The sequence below is a fragment of the Dipteris shenzhenensis genome, chromosome 24, assembly GCF_047967505.1.
Source record: "Dipteris shenzhenensis isolate YYH24624 ecotype China chromosome 24, Dip_SZ_1.0, whole genome shotgun sequence".
NCBI lineage: Eukaryota > Viridiplantae > Streptophyta > Polypodiopsida > Gleicheniales > Dipteridaceae > Dipteris > Dipteris shenzhenensis.
In genome coordinates this window covers 1,885,624-1,908,649 of record NC_141619.1, presented here as the reverse complement: position 1 = coordinate 1,908,649, position 23,026 = coordinate 1,885,624, and the positions used below count along the sequence as shown (strand labels likewise).

Below are 23,026 nucleotides of genomic sequence, written 5' to 3'. Positions count from 1 at the left end.
TGTATGCTAAAAATTATGGCTTCGGAAGTCCTGTTCAGTAAAAAATTGCAACCTAGCGATTTAGTCGTACACATCACATGTTCTTAGATGGCCAACTGGGGTGTTTCTGTTTAACAAGCTATATGGACAAGCTTATATCTTTTGTCTTCATAGAATCTAGAGATGCAATGTATACATTTTCTCCTTCACACACACGGTGGCCTCTGCAGATGACCATTCATAGCAGCTGATTGCTGATATCTTGAAGAGCCCCCTTCCCGTGCCCTTTTCTTTCCCTTCCTCCGTTCATTGATGCGAGGGACCTCAAGTAGATAAGGGTTTATGGCTGGGATGCCGACAAAGGAACTATGGTAATCATCCATTTTCAAACTATTAAGAGCAAACATGCAACCCTTGTGGGCACTCAAATATGAGGGATGAGGGTTTAACAAAAGGCGACTTGAGCAAGAAAAGGATCGCTTGATGATGGGGGGAAAGGGACACTTTATCTTTTTCCCGATGTGGAGGAGACTCACAGCGTTGTGGATGAACTCATGAATTTTGGCTTTGCCTGATTGATTTTAAACTTTCATATCTCAACCCCACCACTGCAAGCCAATCTTACATACCTAGCTTGCATCATTATCTTCGGATCACCTACATGGACAGCCTGTCCAACTACCCAAGGAGACCTATACTGAGATTCACCTCCACCTTGACCTAGATGATCTAACAATGCCAATTTAGGCTCTCTCCTTGTTGTATCCATGACTTCCATATACCAGACTGAATTGGATCGAGCACCCATGAATGCTGAAATTTAGGTTTTATAGAGTTCAATTTCTGCTAGCCAACAGAGGGCAGTTTCATTTAGAGTCCGAGATATCTCCAGATACAATTGTGAGATGCATTGAGGACAGCTCTAGGCCAGCTTAATGTCTCACCCGATAGGCTGGGAATCAAGACACTGAGGTTGAGACCAAGGAGAATCGGACCTTCAGGTGCAATGCTCACAAAGAGGGCCCCACAGGGAAGAGAATACTTTTGCAAATTTCAATTTATTATGCGATGGCAGTTATGAAGTGAAGTCCAAACTGCAGAACAGGGCCAAAAGTTTGGGATGCTTTACCTTTTCTCGAGACACCAAATGCCAGAGAGGTAGCTTGTAGTTCCTATGAAGTTCTCTTTGTTATTGGCAGCTGCAGGGTCGTTTGTACAAGAGCTTGTCAAAGACATGCCAAAGGCACTGGTTGTATAGTCCCCCCACTTGGTTGTTAGCCCCAGTACCAGAGATTCCCTAGGCAGTGAACTGGGTTTCTCTGGAACAGGCCGGTTTCTCTGTCAGCCTTTTCCTGGTTTTTCTCCATACTCAGCACCTTCGGGGCTGCTGTTTTGTATGAAGTTTTTCAAGCATTAATAGAAGGTTCCTTTCTTTGGAAAAAGAAAAAGAAAAAAGACATCCCAAGGGCATAAGAGATGTTTCCAGGTGGTATCTTGATTTGCTCATGATGCGCTTATTGCCCCCGCTAGTTGCAAGGGTTAGGTTGCTAGAAGTAGGGTCAAAGGTATGATATCTCTTCCATCTTATAAATTGTAGGCCCCCTTTCTATTTCAGCCCTTGCTGCTTGTACCACTTTCACATCCTCCTCATACCAAAATAGAGCTAGTCGCCCTTAACAAGACTCTAACCTTTGATTTTTTTTCGCACCTTCTCTTTACACTTTTCTTCATATTCTTCATGTCATATGGTTAGCTGCTACACTCATCAGAAAATCACACACTTAAGATAGTGTATTGTGCGCATGCTTTAAACGAAAATATTTGTATTGTTGTTTGTGGTTGCTGAGGAGGTAATTGGGGCGAGCTTGGAACTGTGTAGGTACTCCTACTTGTGACTCTCTGCAGTTTTATGGTCAAGTTATTGAAGGAGCGAGTCTGAGCTTCCAAGCTGTCTACAAAGGCGGGTAAGAGTCTTTAGCCAGTGTATTGTCATGCTCCATGTTGATGAATGAAAGCAGATGAGCATTGCATGGTTCAATAATGTCCATGATTAATTATTCAATGTAAGGGAATCACTCACAAGTGAGTAGTGAGATCTGTTAACAATTTATTCATTGCCCAGTATCTAGTCTTTGCAGTCAAATCCAGCATTAAGACGTAAAGACATTTTTATTGGATGAGAAGACGAGCTGAAATTTTCAGAATAAGGAATAGACTACAAAATCTATTGTCATGAGGGTAATTAGAACATACAAGTACACATCTATCCAGACATACAAGAACATCACCCCCTTCCTTGCCCCTCAACACACGCTTGCACACATGTTTTTGTGTGTGCTTGTCTCCAGTCGGTTTTCTATTCTTTTTTACTGTTCATTGGATTGGTTGCCTGCATTTTTATGGTTGATTATGTGTACTACATTCTATAGAAATTGTATGAATGATGTCTTTATCTGACAACAGTTCCATATAATGCTTGAGATAAGACGAGTATATGGCATTTATTGAGGCCTAAACTTCTGTAATCTTTGATGTTGATGGCTGCTGCAATGTACTTCACCACTCTCGAATTGCGATCATATGACCTTGTAAACTGCTTGCAGCTGCAATGTCTTCCTTTGGTAGGGAAGAGGGCACCGTGGCGTTTCTGTCTGTTGAGACTGATGTTGAACTGTCTTGGAGGAGTGCACCCTTTATGGGGCTTACACATGATCACCTGTTGGTCCAAATTACTGGAGTGGAGCTGCCACTATGGGGTTTATGCTCTATGTGTTCGTCCTGCTGTGGGGAGAATTCTGTTGTGAGGATGGATGGATGTCAATCTGCAATGAAGGTACTGAGAGCTCGAAGTACGGCTCTTGTGGGTCTTACGCAGAATAATCCAATACTATGTGGACTAAGATTATTTCGTGCAAAGAAAAGACAGACTCACTGGAAGAGGCATCAGTGGCCATATGATACACGTTGTTGGACGAAACCGTGGGGAGCAAAAACTACTGCCGTTGGTCAACACGCTGTGAACATTTAAATGTGGTATTACAACCTGATACAAGGCACTATGATGTGTTAGAAGGCATCAACTGAGCATGGGCTTCCTCTAAGAGATTGAACAAATTATCTGTATTTCCGATTCAAGGTCGGAAGATAGAGACTTCAAGCAGTTGTGTGCCACAGAGAAAATCGTAAGGGTATAGGCTGGATCTATGCTGGGAAGATCACAAAGGGGGTCTATGCTGAGAAAATGGAAGCTGGAGGATCATTGGGTTTGTGCCGGAAAGAAAAAATTGCCGAGTTTGATCACCGAGTCTGTGCCGGGAAGATTGCAGCTGGAGGATGAGTGGAATGTGTCGGGGATATAGAAACCAGAGGATCACTATTTCTGTTCCAGGAAGAAGATCGTTGGGATTGCCTCGTTCGTGCCAGGAGAACAAAGAGTGCATTGGAGCGAGCGTCAGATCTATGTGTCGGGGTGTTGATGTGGAACTCAAGATCTGAGTGGTGCACATCGAAACTATATTGGAAGCAAAATGTCTCGTAGGAGTGGAGTTTGAAAAGAGATGTGCGTTGTCAGAATGAAGGACATCATTGGACCGTTTTGGAATCTGGAAACAAGATGGGAAAGAGTGCTCTGTTAAAGTCGTGCTGGCTTCTAACATATACTAATGATGCAGATCCAGAGAGAGAGATCTCTATGAGAACTTTGAGATGTCTCGATGATCGAGCATTCCATGAATTGGTGCTTTGAGCTCGGCGACAGAAGCTTGAGTCGTGAAGCAGTATGCTTGTGCTCACGACATAACAAAACTTGACAATGGAGCTTTTCCATGTCACGAACGGCAACAACGGCCTTACCCCAGTAATCTTGAAGGACACGAGGAGTCTTGCTTGATGGATGACTCAGAAAATGATGAATAATGGCCATGGGATGGGCAGGGAGTGTGCAAGCAAGTTCCTGACCTTACCGAACAACTTTGGAAATGCTAGTGATGGTCTTGTCTCTTTGGTAGGTGATTTAGTTGGGTCTAGCTCGGTAAATCAAAACATACATAGAGAAAGGTTTAACTTTCTAGCTAGGTCAAACATGAATAATCTTCATGATTTTGGGGAAGGTAACATTAATTGGTCTAACTTCAAGGCTTTATTAGTTAGCACTCATTATGCAACTAATAACATAAGAATTCTTAATAAACTAAGACGCCTTAGAAACGAGCATCTTAAGACTTCTGTTCCATTATTCATATTCATGCCACACAAGTAATTCATGTTGTCTATAACATACACTAGTGTGAAACCCGTGGCAGGCCACAGGGTAAATGGTTGAAGCCAATCGTGGATTCATGCCGATCGTGGATTGAATGTTTAGGTATGTCACATAATTCGGCATACGTAACATTCCAATCTACCATCCGAATTTCTCCCTAAACTCGAACTTCGTCTTTCTGCTGGTAGCAATGGTAGAGGTGCATGGATTGATCGGCCAAGCAAAGAGAAACAAAGATAAAGATAGAGGCTGAGAAGCCATGAGGATTGAGACTGCCAAAAAGAGGTTGAGATAGAGAGAGGTGATGGCTAGCCACTACGATGGAAACTCTAACTGATTTCAGTCTAACGATCGAGACTAATTGGGGTAAATTCAAAGGCTAACATTTCTCCAATCGTCCTCCCCCAAGCCTCTCCTTAAGAGAGAAAAGAGATAGTAGTAATATGCTTTATGTAGGACAAACCTATCAGACATCATTTATTCGTTTTCAAGAACATGTTAGGGAAGCTAGAAGATTTAATTGGAACAATTCCTTGATTGAGAATTCGAAACCCTTATATGCGACAATGCCAAAATCTAACTTCGAATCTTTTCGTTGCTTTCCAATTGAGCATATAGAGGGCTATTTTAATAATGCCAAGGATTTTTACAAGGCTGCTCGACCTCGTGAATTGTTTTGGATGACAACTTATACACACTTTCTTCCCAAGAGGGTTTTAATTTGGAAGGAAAATCAACTTATCTCAAGCATAAAGACCCTCTAAAAAGAACCCAATGATGTGGAGAAAACATATCATTCCTCTTTATCAACATAGTCATACACCTACCCTTGTATGGAAACCTCAAGGTCGACAATTCTGAATGCTTGATCTTTCCTTCGAGCTTCTCTAATCGAGTTTTGATTCGTGAAATTCGGCCTTGCAAATTTGTTTTCGCAGGTTTGCTCGATCTGCTGCTTTGTCCAATCCTCGGAAGGAGGAGTGAGGCGTTTCTGGCGAAGCAATGGTATCCAGAGTTGGTCTCTGAAATGCTTTTCTACCACTGAAGCTGAAAAAGGGCGAAGATTGTACCATTCATCTAGCTCCATTTTCTTTTTCCCTTACGTAAATTTCCAGTCCTGATTAAAGAATTCAGTGTTCCGGTGCTGGCTCTCACAATCTGTCAAACAGTTTGCCGGTGGCGATTGAAGAATTCGGTCTTCCATGGTCGGATTCGCAAAAGAACATTCTTGCTCCGCAAATCATTTGTGTTATGGGATTCTTCTAGCTCTCCTGCAATCTCACATGTTGATCGCGATTTGCCTCCCTAACTTCCTTTTCCTTCTCTTCCTCCTCTTTCAGTTCCTTGAACTTCCTCAGTTCCAAGAGTTTTTGCTTCTTGAGACTATAAAAGAAGACTCCTTTACCTAGATAGAATAATGTCTTTGGTTCTTTTTTCAATAGAAGTTTTTGAAAAATAAAATGTCGAAGTTCTTTTCAACGACACACTGGCTACATTGACAATTGCATTATAGTTCCCTAATAGGAAATTTGGTCATATGCTGTGACCCCTTTGTGAGCCTTTGTCCAGAAGCTATGTAGGTCAGTCTCTCAGCCTTAGGTCAAGTCAGAAGATCAGTTCTTGTTCATTGGTGCCCACTGGAGAACAATAGGTTAGTGTTTCCATCTTAGGGTTTAGTTAGGTCTAGGTCATAGCCTAGGTTAAGAGCCCTAGAGGGGCCCCAAAGGCTGACCAAGAAGACCCGAGGCAAGCAGGAAAGGAAGCCTGCAAAGGCTGCCCAAAAAGTCCCCTGACAAATGAGCCAGGAGGGGCTGTTTATAAGCTGGAAACTAAGCAAAGCAGCCTGTAAATCAGCCGACTCAGTCGGCTGTTTACAGCTCGCTGGTTGGCCTAGCCAGCCCTATAAAAAGGGCCCTTGTCTGCCCTCGTTCCTCATTCAGGAGCCCTCCAACCCTCAGCACTTCTTCAGCCAGCCTTCAGCCCTCAGAGCCCTCTGTGCCTTCCCTCTACTGGCCTTGAAGGCTGATCAGCCTCAGTTCCTTGACCATCAGTTCAGCCATTTGTGGGAGAAGTACATGCAGCCCTTCAGCAGGGTGTTGGACCAGCGCACGGAGTAAGGTTTGGGTAACTGTTTTAGCAGCTCTTTACAGTTCTATTTACATTTTGCACAGCTCACTTCTCAGCTTTATATTTGAGTCATCTCTCACCTCTCTTTTAGAACCTATTACTCCTAGCTTTCACTCTCTCACTTCTCTCACTCACGCAGTAACCTTGCATCTTGGTGGACAGCCCAAGCCTCTTCCTTGCCTTGCAAAAGTGCCTTACATCGTCAGTGCGGACAGCATCAAAGTCTCGGTATTGGTTGGAGTTGCCTCTCAGGTCTTTGGGTGTGCAATACGCGTGCATAGTGTACTCTTTAGAAGCACGTTTTCATGCTCTCTCGAAGAGTGTTATTTGTACCTTTCAGTTCTCCGAGTATAAAGCGAATTCTCCCTTGATTGGGGGAGTGTGTCCTCAGTGGGTATAGGGACCCGATTGGTTGTCGACTCCATCATAGTCCAGTATCATTCTACCCTCATCTCCTTTCTCTCTCTTTGGCGCATAACGCTAATTCCTCGCTAAAGGTTGAAAGGTGGTCTTTTTTCCCCCTCTCTTTTTCCTCGCTAAAGGTTTAAAGAAAAAGAGAAAAAAAAAACGTTTAAAGAAGGTCTTGCTGTGATTACACGATCAGATTATCATTGCATGTTACATTGGTATCAGAGCTTCGGTTTGTATTTAGGTTGACTATCGCGAGTGTATGGTTGTGTTTAGATCCGGAAAGGACACAAAATCAAGCGCCATGGAAGGTTCAGGGAAAGACATCAGATTTGAAGACTATGAAGGAGAGAAAGACAACCAACAAGATACGCTTCCGCGTAGCGCTCAAGAAATGATGGCGAATCTTTTGGAGCAGAATCGGGTTCTCCTACATCAACTCAAAGAACATTCAACCCAGCTAGAAGAAAGCAGAAGATAGTTGGACCAGACAAAACAACCTTTGGAAGAAAAAGTGACTGAAAAGCTGTTGGAAGAGAGGAAATTGCTCTTGCTCAAAGTAGTTATGAGAGCTCACGAGCTAAGTGGCTCAGGGAGACTGGGTCGAGAGCATGATTAAAGTGGATCTAGACATGAGTGGGTATGGGGGTTGCTTTCCCTATGGTTGGCAAAGTGGAGGAGATGCTAAAAGCAAGGTATGAGTGGTCCACAGGAAAGTCGTGTACCTGTGGTGCAAAGTCCAGGGGACCCATCAGATAATCCACTGTACTAGTCCCTCTACCATGTGGGAAACAAGTAAGCTGGCTAGATGACGGCCATCTCTGGGTGCCCTTTATATATAATCAAGTCATGGACCACTCCCAGCTCAAGTAGATGTCACCCGTATCTTGTCATGTGTGGTGTATTTGTTGAGCATCTCAAAATCCTGAGCTTTGTTGAGTCTAGCTCCGGCACTATGAGGGAGTTAGAGTCAAAGTCTGGCAAGCCTACGTGCCTGTCTCTTGTGCGTGCATTGAAGTCACCGAGAAGGAGAATGCCTCCTTGCCTGGAGAACTCTGTGATGTCATCATATATCGTCTCATATGGGCTATGCCCCTCTGTCGTGACCTCATGTGCATAGGATGATTTATCTGGGGGGAAGTAGCACACTGCAATGAAGAACGATCTTGCCTCCAATAGCCGGAGTCGAATCACGTGTCGCACATGCTCCCCTCTCCGTATTACATATATATAAGGCCCCAGGTGTGATATGAATAGGATAGCTACACCTCTAGAACCCTGTATCCCACTGTCTCTCCTCATCTTCCTCCTATAGAAGGACTCCCATGTATTATCCCGTCACCGTGGGCAGCCCTCTCTCTAGGCTCTCATGTGCCTCCGTGTAGAAGATCATGTCTCTATTGGTGCATGTCAGCCCCCCGGATCCAAACCAAAGGGTACCATTACAATTCCACACAGCCATTTTCAGCCTGCTTTGTGCATTCATTCCATGGGCCCGGGATTGTCATAATTTCCCCGCTTCCATCCCCCCCTTGTTTGCTCTCTCCCAGATAACCACTTTACCATCCTTGTAAGCAGCCCAATTTCCTGCTTCTTTTGCTGCCATTTCGCATACCATTCCGTCCCTTATGTGCTCGTTCTGTAAAAGAGTGAGGTCGTCATCCAAGTAGATTTTTGTCCCTTTGAGAGTTGCCCTCATGCTCATGAGGGTAGACCTGTCCATCGCAGTCCAGAGTTCGTCACTAATATTCTTGTTGGTATCGGTCTTCCCTACCCTCCAAGCTGTCTCACATGTAAGGTTGACACCCATCTTGGTGAACAAAGCTTGAGCTCTACCATTAGGGTATCTCCTACTGTTAAGCCTCTTACCAGGACATTCAGTGCCTTGCTGGTCCTCCTTTTCTCTTCCTTGTCTTTTTTTGGGGAATGGTACATGTTAGGAGTAAAAGATACGATGGAGCTTTCTGCTGAGTGCTGTCTCTGTATGTCTGATCTCCCCATTTACACTTAAATAGGGAATGACCATATTGTTAAAATATCATTTTCCTGAATAGATTTGATGCTGAGTCCTACTATGACCTTATGAAACACACTATTGGGCAGAATATTATGTACGATAATTGAATGATCAAATACGTGTTTGCATATCAGCTCATACTTGGCAAATGTTTCAGTGTATGGAATTTCGTGAATCACACATTATCATCAATAAACCTTGCCTGTAGAGAAGTTGTCACTTGTTGATCCCACCATTCAGTGTTCACCAAAGTCTTATTATTATTCTGCATGCAGTATGAGTATCTAAAGAATGGAGTCTTTCTTTGAATGCTTGACCAGGGAAAAAGGAGCATGCATTAGCGAATGGTTTCGAAGAAATGCAAATGGGAAAGAGGATTGGTTAAGCAACAGTGGTAAAGCTTTGTTGCTTGTTCAAAAGTACAAAGTTTTGCACTTTTTAACCAGTTTTTGTGCTGAGGAAGTGTTTTCCCCTTGCTATGACAGAGATACTGGATCTGACATCCAAGGATATAGGCTGTTGTATCTCCCTCATCTTCACTCCTGTACGGAAAGATGGATTGACTGGAACTCCTTTTCGAATTGTCTCCGACATCGTCAGAAATGGTACAATCGGCAGCATCCTTCTAAGCTGCATTGTCTTTCAAGTCTCAGGGTTAAAGGACCTGTTGCTGCTTCTTTTGAGCAGCCTATATCTGTTTTACTCAAGGAGGGCCTGCTGGTTCATAACTGGCTTTACTGAATTGACAGTATATGAGGACTTCTAGATACTCTGGTCATGAGATCATGCTTGTGCTGCAGCGGACCCTGTTGGGATAAATCTTAGTATCCCAGATTGCTGCGAGGGTGAAGAGGTCGCTCCCCAGAAATCATACTATGGTGGCATTGAGGGATTCAGTGAGTACAGGTGGTATCGGTTACGGTATCCAGTAATAGAAACTGCTATACCAGAGGAGGCCCTCATCCTTGCAAGCACTATGTGTGTATTTAACTCATTCATGTAGAACTTCTTTTGTCATGCTTTGGATTGCTTTGGTTGGCATAATTGCATCAGAAAGGGACTGCTGTTCTTTAACAGCAAGCATTGTGTGCTCTATCAATTTTCCACTTTCACAATGTACTAAATATCACTGGGCGAATTTTGCAATTGTTGTGAAAAAAGGACTTACATTCCAACTTTAGAAGATGTGGGGATGTACCTAGCATTATGCTGGACCCCTATTCGCAGTGATAGGAAGAAGGGGAAGGCTCTCATAGCGTGTAGCAATCATCCGGTAGCACCGGGTAAATACTGTGACTACCATCTATTTGTGACTTTTTGCTTTCGTGCATGTTTTATACATTTATTCTTGCAGTTGTGTGGTTCTAAATCCTTTCCTTACCCAAATTACAATTGGACTTTCAGCATCTCCTGCAGTAAAGAATGTCACCATCAAGAAGATTGGAACTCGAACCCTCGTTGGAAATGGAGAATATTATGGAGGCTTTGAGGGAAATAGTAGAACAAATTGGTACAGGGAATCTGCAGATGGCACAACTACTCTAATTGGAGGAGCTACTTCAAAGACATATAATATTGCAGAGGAGGATTATACCTGTTCTTTGATCTTTGGGTAAGCCAGGCATAAGTATCTCTGGTTATTAATTTTAGGGGCTTTCATCTTGAAGTAACTTAGAGGTGGCATACTATCAGGTACACTCCGGTCCGAGAAGATGGAGTCATTGGAAAGACCGTTTTCTCAGAAAAATGTGAGACTATATTACCAGGTATGCACAAGCTACATGGATTTAACATTTTGAGAGGTTTTGGTGACAATTGGACTGATGAAAAATGACTTTGCACCAGATGTGAGCGAAGCAAATGAGAATTGTATATGATGTGTGGCTGTGATGACGGCTAGTATTCGAGACAGATACAAAGGAATTTGTCCAATTGTCTTTTGTCCCTCTTTGGATCATCTTCTTCCGAGTGTGAACCTATCATTATTTATTTGCAGGCCATTTTCCTTCCTTTCATGATAGATCTTCTGTACGCTCACATTTTATGCTCAAGCTGTGGAGTAGATGGTCCATTGTCCCACCTGTAAGCCCCAATATGGGGAGAGCATGGGGACATAGCACCGGCATTGGATGGGGGAGTCTGAGAGGCTTGATGTGGGCCCATAGTGGTCTTCCAATTTGTTGTGTTTGATGTAGTTATTGTAGCGTATTATTCTTGGGCACTTTCTAGCTGCCACAGGACAGCCATATGAGCAGCTATGTAGGTTGCCATGTGGGCTTGTATACAGTCCAGCATTTAGGGCTGGGAAATGCCCTGGAAGGACAAGTCCATAGTTTGGTGCAGGGTAGGAATTGGTGGCAAGGATGAACTGGTTGACAGTACAGCATGTACTGGTTGGCAGTACACAGCAAGCACAGCAGACCAGACCAGGTCGGCAGATCTGGTTGGCAGGTTGGTAGCAGATGGGTGGTGGCTCCTGTTGGGGCTAGTCGGGTCTGTCAGGTCGGCAGCAGGCAATAGGTTACTGAAGGAGCGGAGGTAAAGCCTGCGGATCAAGAGGATACAAGTGGTGTAATCAAAGCAGAAGATCCAGCTGGTATTAGAGATTGGGTGTTCAGGGATGCTGAGGCACTTTCATTGATCATTGGTAGTAGTATAGATTCAGTGCTTTTGCACATTCAGTGTTTCCACACATTCAGCTGGCGAGCACAGGAGGAGCTTCCTTGGCGAAGGCATTTGGAACTTCTGATGGTTGGAGTTGATACTGACACTCTTATGGAGGGCTAAAGGCATAACGCTGGAGAAGTTTGGTGACTTGGGCAAAGATTATGTGTTTGAGTCCCAGAAGCCATATGATCGGGAGTATTTTAGTCCTTGGTGGGCTCAGGATTTGAACCTGAGTGGACCTGATTCTGAGCTTGTGTCCGGGGACAGCTGGGAGCAATTTCAGGGTTGTTGGATGATCGTTATGTGTCGTACTGGCTACAAAAGGGGTTGAAACAGACATTGAGGGTGCCATTGAAGGAGAATACTGTGATTATACCTGTACACTAGCCAGACCAGACCAGACCAGACCGCACAAAACAAGACTGCAGCAGCCCTCATCCATTCTGGGTATTACTTGGTGCATACCTACAACAGTAGGAGATCACAAATGTGCAGATTGTGCAGCCTGAGAAGACAACGTGAGGAGTGCCATGAGAAAGCTAGGAGCAGTCCTGTGCTGTCCACAGAGCAACCAGGGCAGCACACAATCCCTCACCAGCTTCATATTGGTGATGTGCTCTTGAACCAAGTCCCTTTCATCTATGTGCATGTGTACAACTCCGTCTCGAGGTCAAGAATCCTCGCATCATCATTTACCTAGGATGGTCCATGCACCAAAAGCAGTATCCATGAGCTGAAATGGTGGGAGCACCGTATCCGCAGTATTGCCAATGATATTTGCGGGCCTCCGGATCACACGTCACCCAGGCTTGCTCGCTACTGGATGTGCCACTCCAGCCGCACTGGTTGTGGCCTTTCATATCACCTCAACTCCAGGCGGTTATCACCCAACTCAACCTGACCACTTGGTGTCTCTAGATCTTCATTTTTCAGAAAGGATAGTTCATACCATAGAGCTTGCCTGCCTTCCCAAGTTTGGATTGGATAATGAGCAGCCATGATGAGAATATGAAAGGATTAGGAATTTGGCACACCTAACTGATCCCACCACTTGTGAATCTCCCTAAGGGCTCTAATACCATGTTAGATAGTAGTGGTGGAGGTTGCTTGATAAGGCCAACACTCCCCTCAGGCGGCAGAAGCCAACCAAATAAGATGGTGCCCACGAGTCACACAATGGGAAATTCAAATCCAACTTCTTTCCTTATGTACTACTGTAGATGTGCAGAAAGTAAACGAACAATGCTGAAGAGAGAGTAGTCCAATATGGACGAAATCATGTGCCACCCTTGTATCAACTGAGTGTTGACTAGATGTGGACCCCTGTTCACTCAAAACGTGTTCTCCTACCTCCTTGTGGCAGTTCCAAAACACTTGGCCTGCATTGCTCTCCTAGAGCTTGTGTTGGCCTTGTAGTGGCCGTGCTTGCTACTGGATCCTGACCTAAGGAAGCCCAATGGTGAGGCACAAGTCTCCCTTGTTTGTTGTCTTCCTTGCTGCTCCTATGCACCATGATTTAGCTCTTCTACACCTGGTAGCTCTGCCCCTTCTTGTCCCCCTAGAATATGCGAAGACCTGAGACCTTCTCTTGCTGCAAACAGTTGCTCTTCTGCATCCCCTGAATGTGGACTGGATAGCCCAAGAACTGAAGTCTTGAATGACCTGCCCAAGGGGTCCTTTTATAGGCAGAGGTTGCCCTAAACTGGCCAACTTTTCTACGGCCAACCCAGTCTGTAGATCTTCTCTAACCAACTGACCTGGCAAGTGTATAAATAGTAGGCCTAATTCAGGTGCCAGACTGCCACGTGGCAGTTCTGCACCAGACCCATACTTTTCAGAATGCCCTGACCTCTATGCAGAGCTGTTCTCCAGACCTGTCCTGCACTCTCTGCAGTCATCTGATGGCTCACCATCATTCTGTCCTCTCTGCAGCCTCCTTCAAACACGGACTAGACCTGCAAGATAGCTTCAGAATTAGCGCCTGATTGCTGCGTGGCTTTCCAGCTCCAGATGTGTTTGCCTTCTACTGCTATGAACTTTTCTTGAGCTCTAATCTGTTGCAGACTGCTGCACAACCTTCTGACGCTGGTTGCAGTCCCTCTTGCAGGTCCGAATCTGCCCATGTCAGAACAGCCCATGCTGCTGGTGCAGGTACAAACTTTTCCCTGGATATGGGCCCTTCTGCCCACTATTCAGAGCTTCTCCAGCCCACCAATGGCAGGTTGATTCTGCTCTGTATGCTGCTGACATGGCAGCCCTGCATTTCTGAGACCTATGTGGTGTACCTCCCCATGCTCTGCTCAGTTGGGGGCTCACATATGGGAGGTGGCCTTTTAAACTCCAAAAAAAGGAATGTGTGGCAGTTTGGCAAAAGAGTCCCTCTCTTTTTGACCTTTTTATCATATGGGTGTGAACACATCAGGTAGAAGAATTAGATCCCATATTACAGGCATGGGTTCAATATTAATGACGTGTACTCTGGCACAAATGGGTTGATTATCCTAGGGACTTCATGATTATTATCTTGGTTAATTGCTGCATGTCCTTGATATGTACTGTAGATTAGGTCTACAGATGTCCAGCATGGTCTACTCCCTTATTTTTCATTTCTCATCCAATAAACGCATGCATAACACTGCCAAGAATGCCACCTGAGGTTTGGGTGCACACATAACACTAGCATTGTCTTTGTTCCTAGATAAGCGCGTATTTACATATGGCATGGGCATGGCAAATAGAAAGGTTTGGGGATAGATCCTACTTTGAAGGAATGTATGCCAGTTTTAGCAAAAGCGGGCCTGGTATGCCCTTTCGACGGGACACTTCCTATGAGGCACAACCCTTCACAAGAGACACTTTATTGAAGATACATTTCTATTGTAATGTACCCTCTCATCAAGGGTCACACCCTTCACAAGGGGTACACACCTCTTCATGCACATACCCTTTGGAGTACACACCTTTTCATGTGTGAGTCTTCACTCTCTATATAAGAGAGGCCCAATTGTATGGATAACACACGACATCTACCCTACAGACATTCAAGCAATACAATTATTCCTTGTTCTCTGCTATTTCAGTCTCCTTTCTGTTCCTTAGCACATTTCTAAACATGGTAAATCTAGGATTTCTTACAGTGGTATCAGAGCAAAATTCGCTCCTGCCTGTAGGAAATGCCCCCCACCTTCTAGCGCCGATCTGATACATCTTTTCCACTAGAAGGACAGCCGTGCACGTTGTGCATGGAAGAGATGGAGAGGATGAGCGTAAAAATTTTTAGCGCCAACCCTGCCTAAAGTCATCTATGGCCTCTCCATCTCCCACACATCACGAGTTGATGTGAATGGACATGACAAAAATCGTGTCTTTTCAGGTGTTTGGGCTGTCCCAAAACCAAGGGACGCACCTTTTCCACCATCGGACACACCTTGTGATGAAGAGTCTCGACTCCTCCCCCAAGGGACACACCCCATCGTGGAAAAAAGGACACACCTATTCATGTAGGGACACAGCCCTTCATGAAAAGGTGCACCTATTCCAAGGGTCACACCCCTTCGAATAGGCGCACGTTTTAGGCACCAAGCACCTATAAAAGGGTACCTAGAGGGGTTAAAATGGAACAAAAAACCCAACCCCAAACCTTAGGTTTACCCTAGCTACCCTAGGGTTAATTAAACCCCCCAATCAATTTTTGGGCAACTACCCAACCTTAGGCAGCCCCCAACGAAAAAGGGGCGCACCTCTTTGACGTTCCGTAAGGATTTGCACCGTACGGATCTCCTCGCAGCAGCAGCCGCCTCAGCCATCGCCATTTCGCTGGCAGCCCACGCATGCCCGCCTCAGTCCTCGCCATCTCATTGCCAGCCGCGCAGGTTCGCTGCCCACCTCAGCCCTCGCCATATCGCTGCCAGCCCGCTCAGATTCGCTGCCGCCTTGGCCTCGCCATCTCGCTGCCAGCCCTCTTAAATTCGCTGCCCGCCTTGGCCTCGCCATCTCGCTGCGAGCCCACGCCACCTGCTGCAGCCTTTACGCGCCATGACGCTGCCAGCCCTTTGCCTTTTTCGTTGCCAGGTTCCTTGCCTTTGCAGCCCCGCTGGTTTTGCAGCCCTGCTCCTTTCCAGCCTGCAACGTGAGCACAGCATCAGCCAGCCCTTTGGTCGCAAAACAGCCTGCAAACAGATTTTTGCCATGACAGCAGCAGCCTGGTGTGCCAGCCCCTATTGCGATCCAGAATCGGGTACCTGCAGCCTGTTGCGCCATTGATAGCCTGCTCTCCTTGCCAGGTGGAGTCTTTCCATTCTCCTTTTAAGGATTCTCTTGTCATTATCAAATTACAGCAAATGAAAGACGTTCGCTTAAAGCATGGAAACCCCTGGTAATTCACCCGGCATTTCAAGGACACCTCAGGCATCATCTACCACACAATATCGTGTTCAGATTGCACAACCAGCCCATTTCGGAGCTTTTGCATCGTGGGTTTTCTGTCACGTGTCCTCCTAGTGATTTGGACCACATCCTATACCTTCTGCGTGAGGCACCTCAGTTACATTACTTCCTCAGCACAGTACAGGTTGTGTTCCATGAGACACGAAGATACCCAGAACCCGATATTCCTCAAGAGTTTGCTGTCCATCTTTGGAGAGAATTTTACCCCTCACCTTCGGCATCTCCAGGGTACTCTCCACCTCCTTCAGCTCCCAGATATCCTCCCATACAGGTTGTACCTTCTCCAAGACAGTATTTACACTCTGAAGGCACCCCTTCTCCTGGATATCCTCCACTTCCGACAGCAGCTCCTTATCCCTTCTCAGATCCGTGGACTTTGCAACCTACTCCTGTCCTCTCACGAGCTGTAACACCACTTTCGGCATCACCAGTGTTACCTTAGACAGGACCTCCTTTACCAGACTTCCACGAGTGGTTCCATCCTGCCTCGCCTGCCCCCTCCAACATGAGCAACCTCAGGGAACAGCCCGAATCTTCTTCCAGGAATGGTACAAACTAGAGCGCAAGTTCATGCTTTTCTCACAGGGATCTCCGATATGTCGCAACGCTCGCGTGAAGCCTCTCCAGAGATCAAAGAATCAAGTCCAAAAAAGATCCCTGAAGTCAATGTACAAGGCGAATCACTACTACAACTTCAAATTTCCCAGCTTCAAGACAGCATCTCCGACTTGGTCCAGAAAGTTCAACAACTTCAAGAATCTCGCAGTACCACACATACAGAGGATGACGTGACGCAACCAGACGACTATGCGGATTCATTCCCACCAGAGGTAGAAAACACTGAACTGCGTGCCCTCTACCGTTTACTTCAAGATTCGAAAACTAAAAGAATTGAGATCAAACTTCCGGAAGCCTATACTGGTTAACGCAATCGCCGAACAGTTCACTAATGGCTCGCAAAAATGCGCATGTATTTTGATACTGTTAACCTCACTGAAGGCAAAAAGATTTCCTTGGCATCCTTCCTCCTTAAGGATACAGCTTTCCTATGGTGGCAAAGACGCTTAAAGGATGGCAAAAGTGTGTTAACATGGGAACGTTTTGAACACGTGCTCTGTAAGCAGTTCATACTTGTCAATGCGAACTTCCAAGCACGTTCAAAACTCCGACAGTTAGAGCAAACGGGCTCCCTGTCTTCCTACATCTCTCAGTTCACCACATTGGTGCTGGAGATTGATGGTTTAAGTGAGGATGATCGCCTTCATGCTTTCATCTCAGGCCTAAATCCCTCGTTACGCTTTGATGTCCTTAAAGCAAACATCACCACCACAGCTGGCGCTATTGCTTACGCAGAGCGCATTACAGATTTCCAAAACACAGGGAAGCAGAGTGCTAATCGCACACAGAACTCTCCTATGGCCAAAGGTGCTCGCCCTCAAGATAACACCAGGTTTCGAAAAAACTTCGGTAATCAAGGTCAGCGACAGTCTCAAGATCCACAGAAGACTCAGAAATCATATGTTGGATTCCAACAGAAGCACTCCTCCAAGGATCGCGCCTCTTCTTCTTCACAAAGTCATTACCGACATCCCCAACATAAAGGTGCGGCCACTGACAAGAAGAACAACTCTAATACAAAAGGACTTTGTATCATCTGTATAGGCGACCATAGATGGTTCGATTGTCCCAAGCGACCAAAGCAAAATTCCAATATGGAACCTAGCACTTCCCAAAGAGAAGATGCTACCTCAGCATAAGATAAGAAAGGCAAAGCTATTCGAATGGCGAATACCATCCACCTAAGCCTTGCCAGCAACCCCGAACCTTCCCTGGCCACTCAAGTACTTTGTGTTCAAGGATCGATTCGTGGAACAAGGGTCACTATTCTCATCGACAGTGGCTGCTCTCATAATTTCCTAGCTAGTTCTATGGTTGACAAACTTCGGTTGACCACCAGTCCTAGTCTCATGGACTATCAGATTGAACTCGCAAATGGAACTACTTTCTTGTGCAACACCAGGATCAAAAACTTATCTTTTCGCATCCAACATTATACGGACAAGCTGAACTTCGGCATCATGTCTCTTTCTCGGTACGATGTCATACTCGGACAATAGTGGCTCTACGACTATGATCCATCAATCAGTTTTCGCAGCCATACTATCCAGTTTGTCCACGAGGGAAAACTTATTGAGCTAACTGGTTCTAGGGACTCTCCTTCGACCCCAGTTGCCTCTGCCCTACAAGTAAAGAAGTGGGTTCGTAAACGCCAAGTAAAGACTTCACTTCTTTGGTTACCATACAAAGGTCTATCAGTTTTCCGAAATCGCAACTCCTATGTCTGAATTATTGAAAAGCACAGCAGTTTATCAGTGGCTTCCCGAAACAGAGTATAGTTTCCAACAACTTAAGCAAGCACTCACTACCACACCAGTTATGGCTATTGCTGACCCAAACCTTCCGTTTGAGGTCATGACCGACGCTTCCGACATCGCTACAGGAGCAGTCTTGATGCAAGAAGGCAGAGTTATTGCTTTTGACAGCCATAAACATTCTGATATCCAAACCCGATACCCGGTTTATGATAAGGAGTTTCTTGCCGTTGTACATGCTTATCGCTCTTGGAAACATTACCTCATGGGAGCCGACTCTGTGGTCAAGACAGGCCATTACTCCCTAAAGTATATCTTTACTCAGCCAGTCATGAACGCTCGAGATCTGGACGACTCTGATGCTACTTGGCAATTTGATGAAGACTTACAGCAGTACCCTGACATTTTACTGCAGTATTTTCAGAATTTACAGTGATATTTTCTACATCAATTCATTATCTCCACCAGGGTCTTATTTTGAGTGGGAGGGGATGTCACGATCTGTGACGTATTCCTTTCTCTATTTCTAGACTTATGGATGGTTTGATAAATGGACACTTGTGGAAGGGTATGCCCTTTCGACGGGACACTTCCTATGAGGCACAGCCCTTCACAAGAGACACTCTATTGAAGAGACATTTCTATTGTAATGTACCCTCTCATCAAGGGTCACACCCTTCACAAGGGGTACACACCTCTTCATGCACATACCCTTTGGAGTACACACCTTTTCATGTGTGAGTCTTCACTCTCTATATAAGAGAGGCCCAATTGTATGGATGACACACGACATCTACCCTACAGACATTCAAGCAATACAATTATTCCTTGTTCTTTGCTATTTCAGTCTCCTTTCTGTTCCTTAGCACATTTCTAAATATAGTAAATCTAGGATTTCTTACATCAGGTACTGTAGTTTATTGTCTAAAGATGTCCAGCATAGAGGTTAATGCAGATTATTGAACAAAGCTACTCTTGCACAAATGGGGGGATTATCCTAGGTACTCAATGATTATTACCCTCATAGTCAATACACCATTTGGTTAAGTGCTGCATGTCCTTGATAGTTTCATGTACTGTAGTTTACTGTCTAAAGATGTCTAGCATAGAGGTTAATGCAGATTATTGAACAGAAATAGATTTAGGAGAAAAGTCGTTGGAAAGATGTTGATAATAGGGTTTAATATTTGCATATGGGGAAGAGGGTAGCGCATGAATATCCAATATATTTTTGGTCTCCATGTGCTGTACAATACTTGGACTTGCTTAGGAGATATTCAACAACTCACAAAGGCTTAAGAATTACAACAGTTTTAACAACGGATGGCTTCTACTATTTGTCTTATATAAAGTGAAAGCTAGGAGATATCTAGTCTACAAAGACTTGCTTCATGCAAAACTTAATAATATTTCCTAGATTGGTGGATGGTCTTGTTTGTGGCCATCTCTTGGTGGTTCTAGTGATGCCCTATAGGCCATGGTATGTGCCTTGTAGGCATAAATAGAGGCACTTGTAGTGTTAGTGCCTTTTAGGCCACATAGGACACTTAGTCCTATGTGACACCTAGGTCTAGGTACAAGTACCTTGTACGCTCTATTTTTTATCCTAGTTTGATGTGACGGCTAAGACTAGTGCGACTCTAACGTAACTGTACTCTCTCTCTTTTGCCATCGACCCTTCAGTGGTATCAGAGCCCAGATCTTCTTCCTGCGCACCTTTTCAGTCTGCGCCACCGTACGTATTTGCACTTACCTCCGTACGTATCTGCGTGGTATATTCCATACACAGTACCTGTTACACACATGCGTCGTACGTCTGTACTTGCGTCGTCGTACAAAGTACCCATGTTTCGTACATCAGTACTCGCATCGTCGTACATCTTCCGTACAGGCGTACGGAAGGCCTAGTAATTGATTTGTACCTGCACTGCGTACTTGTCCGTACTACACGTCGTACTTGCACGTAGGAGCCTCCGTACTCAGCCGTACTTCAGCCATATACAGTTCATTGTACTGTGTACTTGATCCGTACAGTCACTGTACATTGTACTTGAGCTGTCCGTTTAGCTAGTACTTCTTTTGAGATCTCCATACAAGTTTTGCACGTACAAGGTCATATTTAGGACATGGTATCTTTTCACCTTCTTTGGTTGCAATTTCTTGCAAGAACATTGGGGCTTTGGAGTTTGGTCTGCAATCTCTTGTTTGTTTGCAGTACATTGGGTCAGATTGCAGGACATTGAGTCACTTTTGCAGACATTGAGTCAGATTATCATACATTGGGTCACATTTGCAAAAATTTCAGCAAAAGTTGGAGCTTTTCTGCATTTGCCCTTTTTTTGGCCTATTTGCCCTCATTAAATTTGGGGCTTTTGCCAGATTTGCTGTTTTTGCAGTGAACATTGCCTGCCACAGTCACATTTGGGTCAGATCTGCATTTGCCCTTTGATTTGGGTCGGAAATTTGCAGATATTTGCTGTCATTTTTGGACAGCCAGCTTTTTGCAATGATAGCCTTGAGGCTTTTGGGTTTTCAGGTCTCTTTCAGGATATCACATTTGCTATGGCTGGGAACAATCAAGATTTATTTGGTGTTCTTCGTGAAGATGATAAGTTGGATGGCACCAACTATCCGTTGTGGTCTTATCTCATGAAACATATTCTTGTTGCAAAGCATTTGTGGAATATTGTTTCAGGGGTTGATTTGAGGCCAGCCAATGCCACATTGGTTGACTCTACTGCTGGTCCCTCTGCAGGGGGTACTACTCCTGATGCCTCATCCTCTAGCACTCCTGCTACTGCGCTTCCAACTTAGGAACAGTCAAGATGGGATGCAAGAGATGCAAATGCACATTCATGTATTGCTTTATTATGCAAGAGAATCATAATTCCACACATCCGGTCTTGCAGGACAGCAAAGGATGCTTGGGACAAATTCGCTTCTCTCTATCAGATTCGCAATGAAGCACGTGTTGCATATTTGAAAAGTCAATTACAGGAAGTCAGTATGAATGAAGGTGACTCTATGGATGTATACCCGACAAAGGTCAAGGACCTTATGGAACAACTTGCCAACATTGATGAGGTGGTGCCAAATTCACAGCTTGTCAGTACAACACTGAATGGACTGCCAGATACATATTAAGGGTTTGCTACAACCCTTCAGTTAGTGGCCATGGGTAATCCAGACCACTATTTTTTTGATCAGCTAGTTACTTTGCTTTTGTAGGAAGAGCAAAGTCGAGCTAATAGACAAGCTATTATTCCTGATCATGCATGGGAGGAATTGCAGCTGCATAGCAGCTGCAATTCCTCCCATGCATCCAAAAATACAGCAGATAAGTCAAAGAAGAAAAGATGCAACTATTGTCGCAAGCCTGGACATGACATTTCAGAATGCAGAAAGCGCATTGCTTCGGAGAGAAAGAAAGCAGGATTGACAATTAATGCCTCACATGCTATTGAATCTCATGAGACAGAAGATGCTTCACATGCATATGCTCTTCAGGATGATTGGGCATGGGCTGTCCATTGCTCATTTGATCCCTCGAAAGCTGATGCATTCTTTACTGCTAATGATGCTCAGTCTTGGTACTTTGATAGTGGTGCTTCCAAGCATGTCACATCTTGCAGATAGTTGTTTCATTCTTTAGCTGATGCACCTCGAGGGGGGACTGTTACATGTGCTAATAATGCTTCATATGCTGTAAAAGGAGTTGGAGATGTGCAGCTCACATCCATTTCAAGCCATCCTGTCACTTTGACAAATGTTCTCTTTGTGCTTGGAATTGAAGTCAACTTGATCTCAATTTCAGCAATTGCTACTTCAGGTTTCAGAGTGATTTTTGATGGCTATAGATGCCTAGTATATGATATTCGTGATGACAATGCCATAGTTCTCACTGGCACTTTGCAAAAGGGGCTTTATCACCTTGATTATCACTCAGCTGCACTTTCTATTGAAGCATTTGTAATTTCAGATTCACAGCTTGCTGAAACTCATCTTTGGCATGAGAGAATGGGTCATCTCAATTATAGAGCTCTTGCAAAGCTACATTCACAGCAGATGGAAATGATGTACCTGAAACTCACAGAGTTTCCAAACATGTGTGTGAGGGTTGTCTTTTGGGTAAGATGCATCGGTTTCCTTTTCAAAAGAATTGTCCAAAACTCTCACAAAGGAAATTGCAGCTAGTACACAGTGATGTCTGTGGCCCAATGAGGACAAATGCCATTGGGGGGTATAATTATTTCATGACTCTTATTGATGATTTCACAAGATATTGCTGGGTATATCCTTTAAAAGCCAAATATGAAGTTTTCTCATGCTTTCAGAGATGGCTGAATGTGGTTGAGAATGAATTAGGATGCAAGCTTATCACCCTCAACACAGATAGGGGGGGAGAGTATATGTCAATTTTATCAGCAGGCTGTTGGATGCCTTGTTTATTTATGTCACACCAAACTTGACTTACAGTATGCAGTATCTCAGCTCAGGAGATTCATGCACATTCCCAGTTCACAGCGTTGGCAGGCAGTGAAGAGAGTCTTCAGATATCTCAGAGGCACTCAGGATTTAGCCCTCTTCTATGGTGATCAGGGTTTACTTACCATGCATGCTTACACGGATAGTGACTGGGCAGGATGTTCCGACACTAGAGTGTCACATACTGGCAATTGTTTTTTGCTTGGCAATTCATGTATCTCTTGGCTCAGCAAGAAGCAACCAACAGTTGCCACATCTAGCTGT

The 23,026-nt window shown here is 44.7% G+C and overlaps 1 protein-coding gene across 1 annotated transcript in view; it reads left to right on the top strand.

Annotated features, from left to right (window-relative positions):
• Positions 1-23,026, top strand: part of LOC147886083 (187-kDa microtubule-associated protein AIR9-like) — a 227,735-nt gene that overhangs the window by 140,614 nt on the left and 64,095 nt on the right. The window contains exons 23-29 of the mRNA XM_087395940.1: positions 1,859-1,943; positions 9,113-9,186; positions 9,278-9,397; positions 9,593-9,770; positions 9,954-10,075; positions 10,197-10,404; positions 10,485-10,558. Coding sequence (XP_087252066.1) covers positions 1,859-1,943; positions 9,113-9,186; positions 9,278-9,397; positions 9,593-9,770; positions 9,954-10,075; positions 10,197-10,404; positions 10,485-10,558 — 861 coding nt within the window. The remainder of the gene's footprint in view (positions 1-1,858; positions 1,944-9,112; positions 9,187-9,277; positions 9,398-9,592; positions 9,771-9,953; positions 10,076-10,196; positions 10,405-10,484; positions 10,559-23,026) is intronic.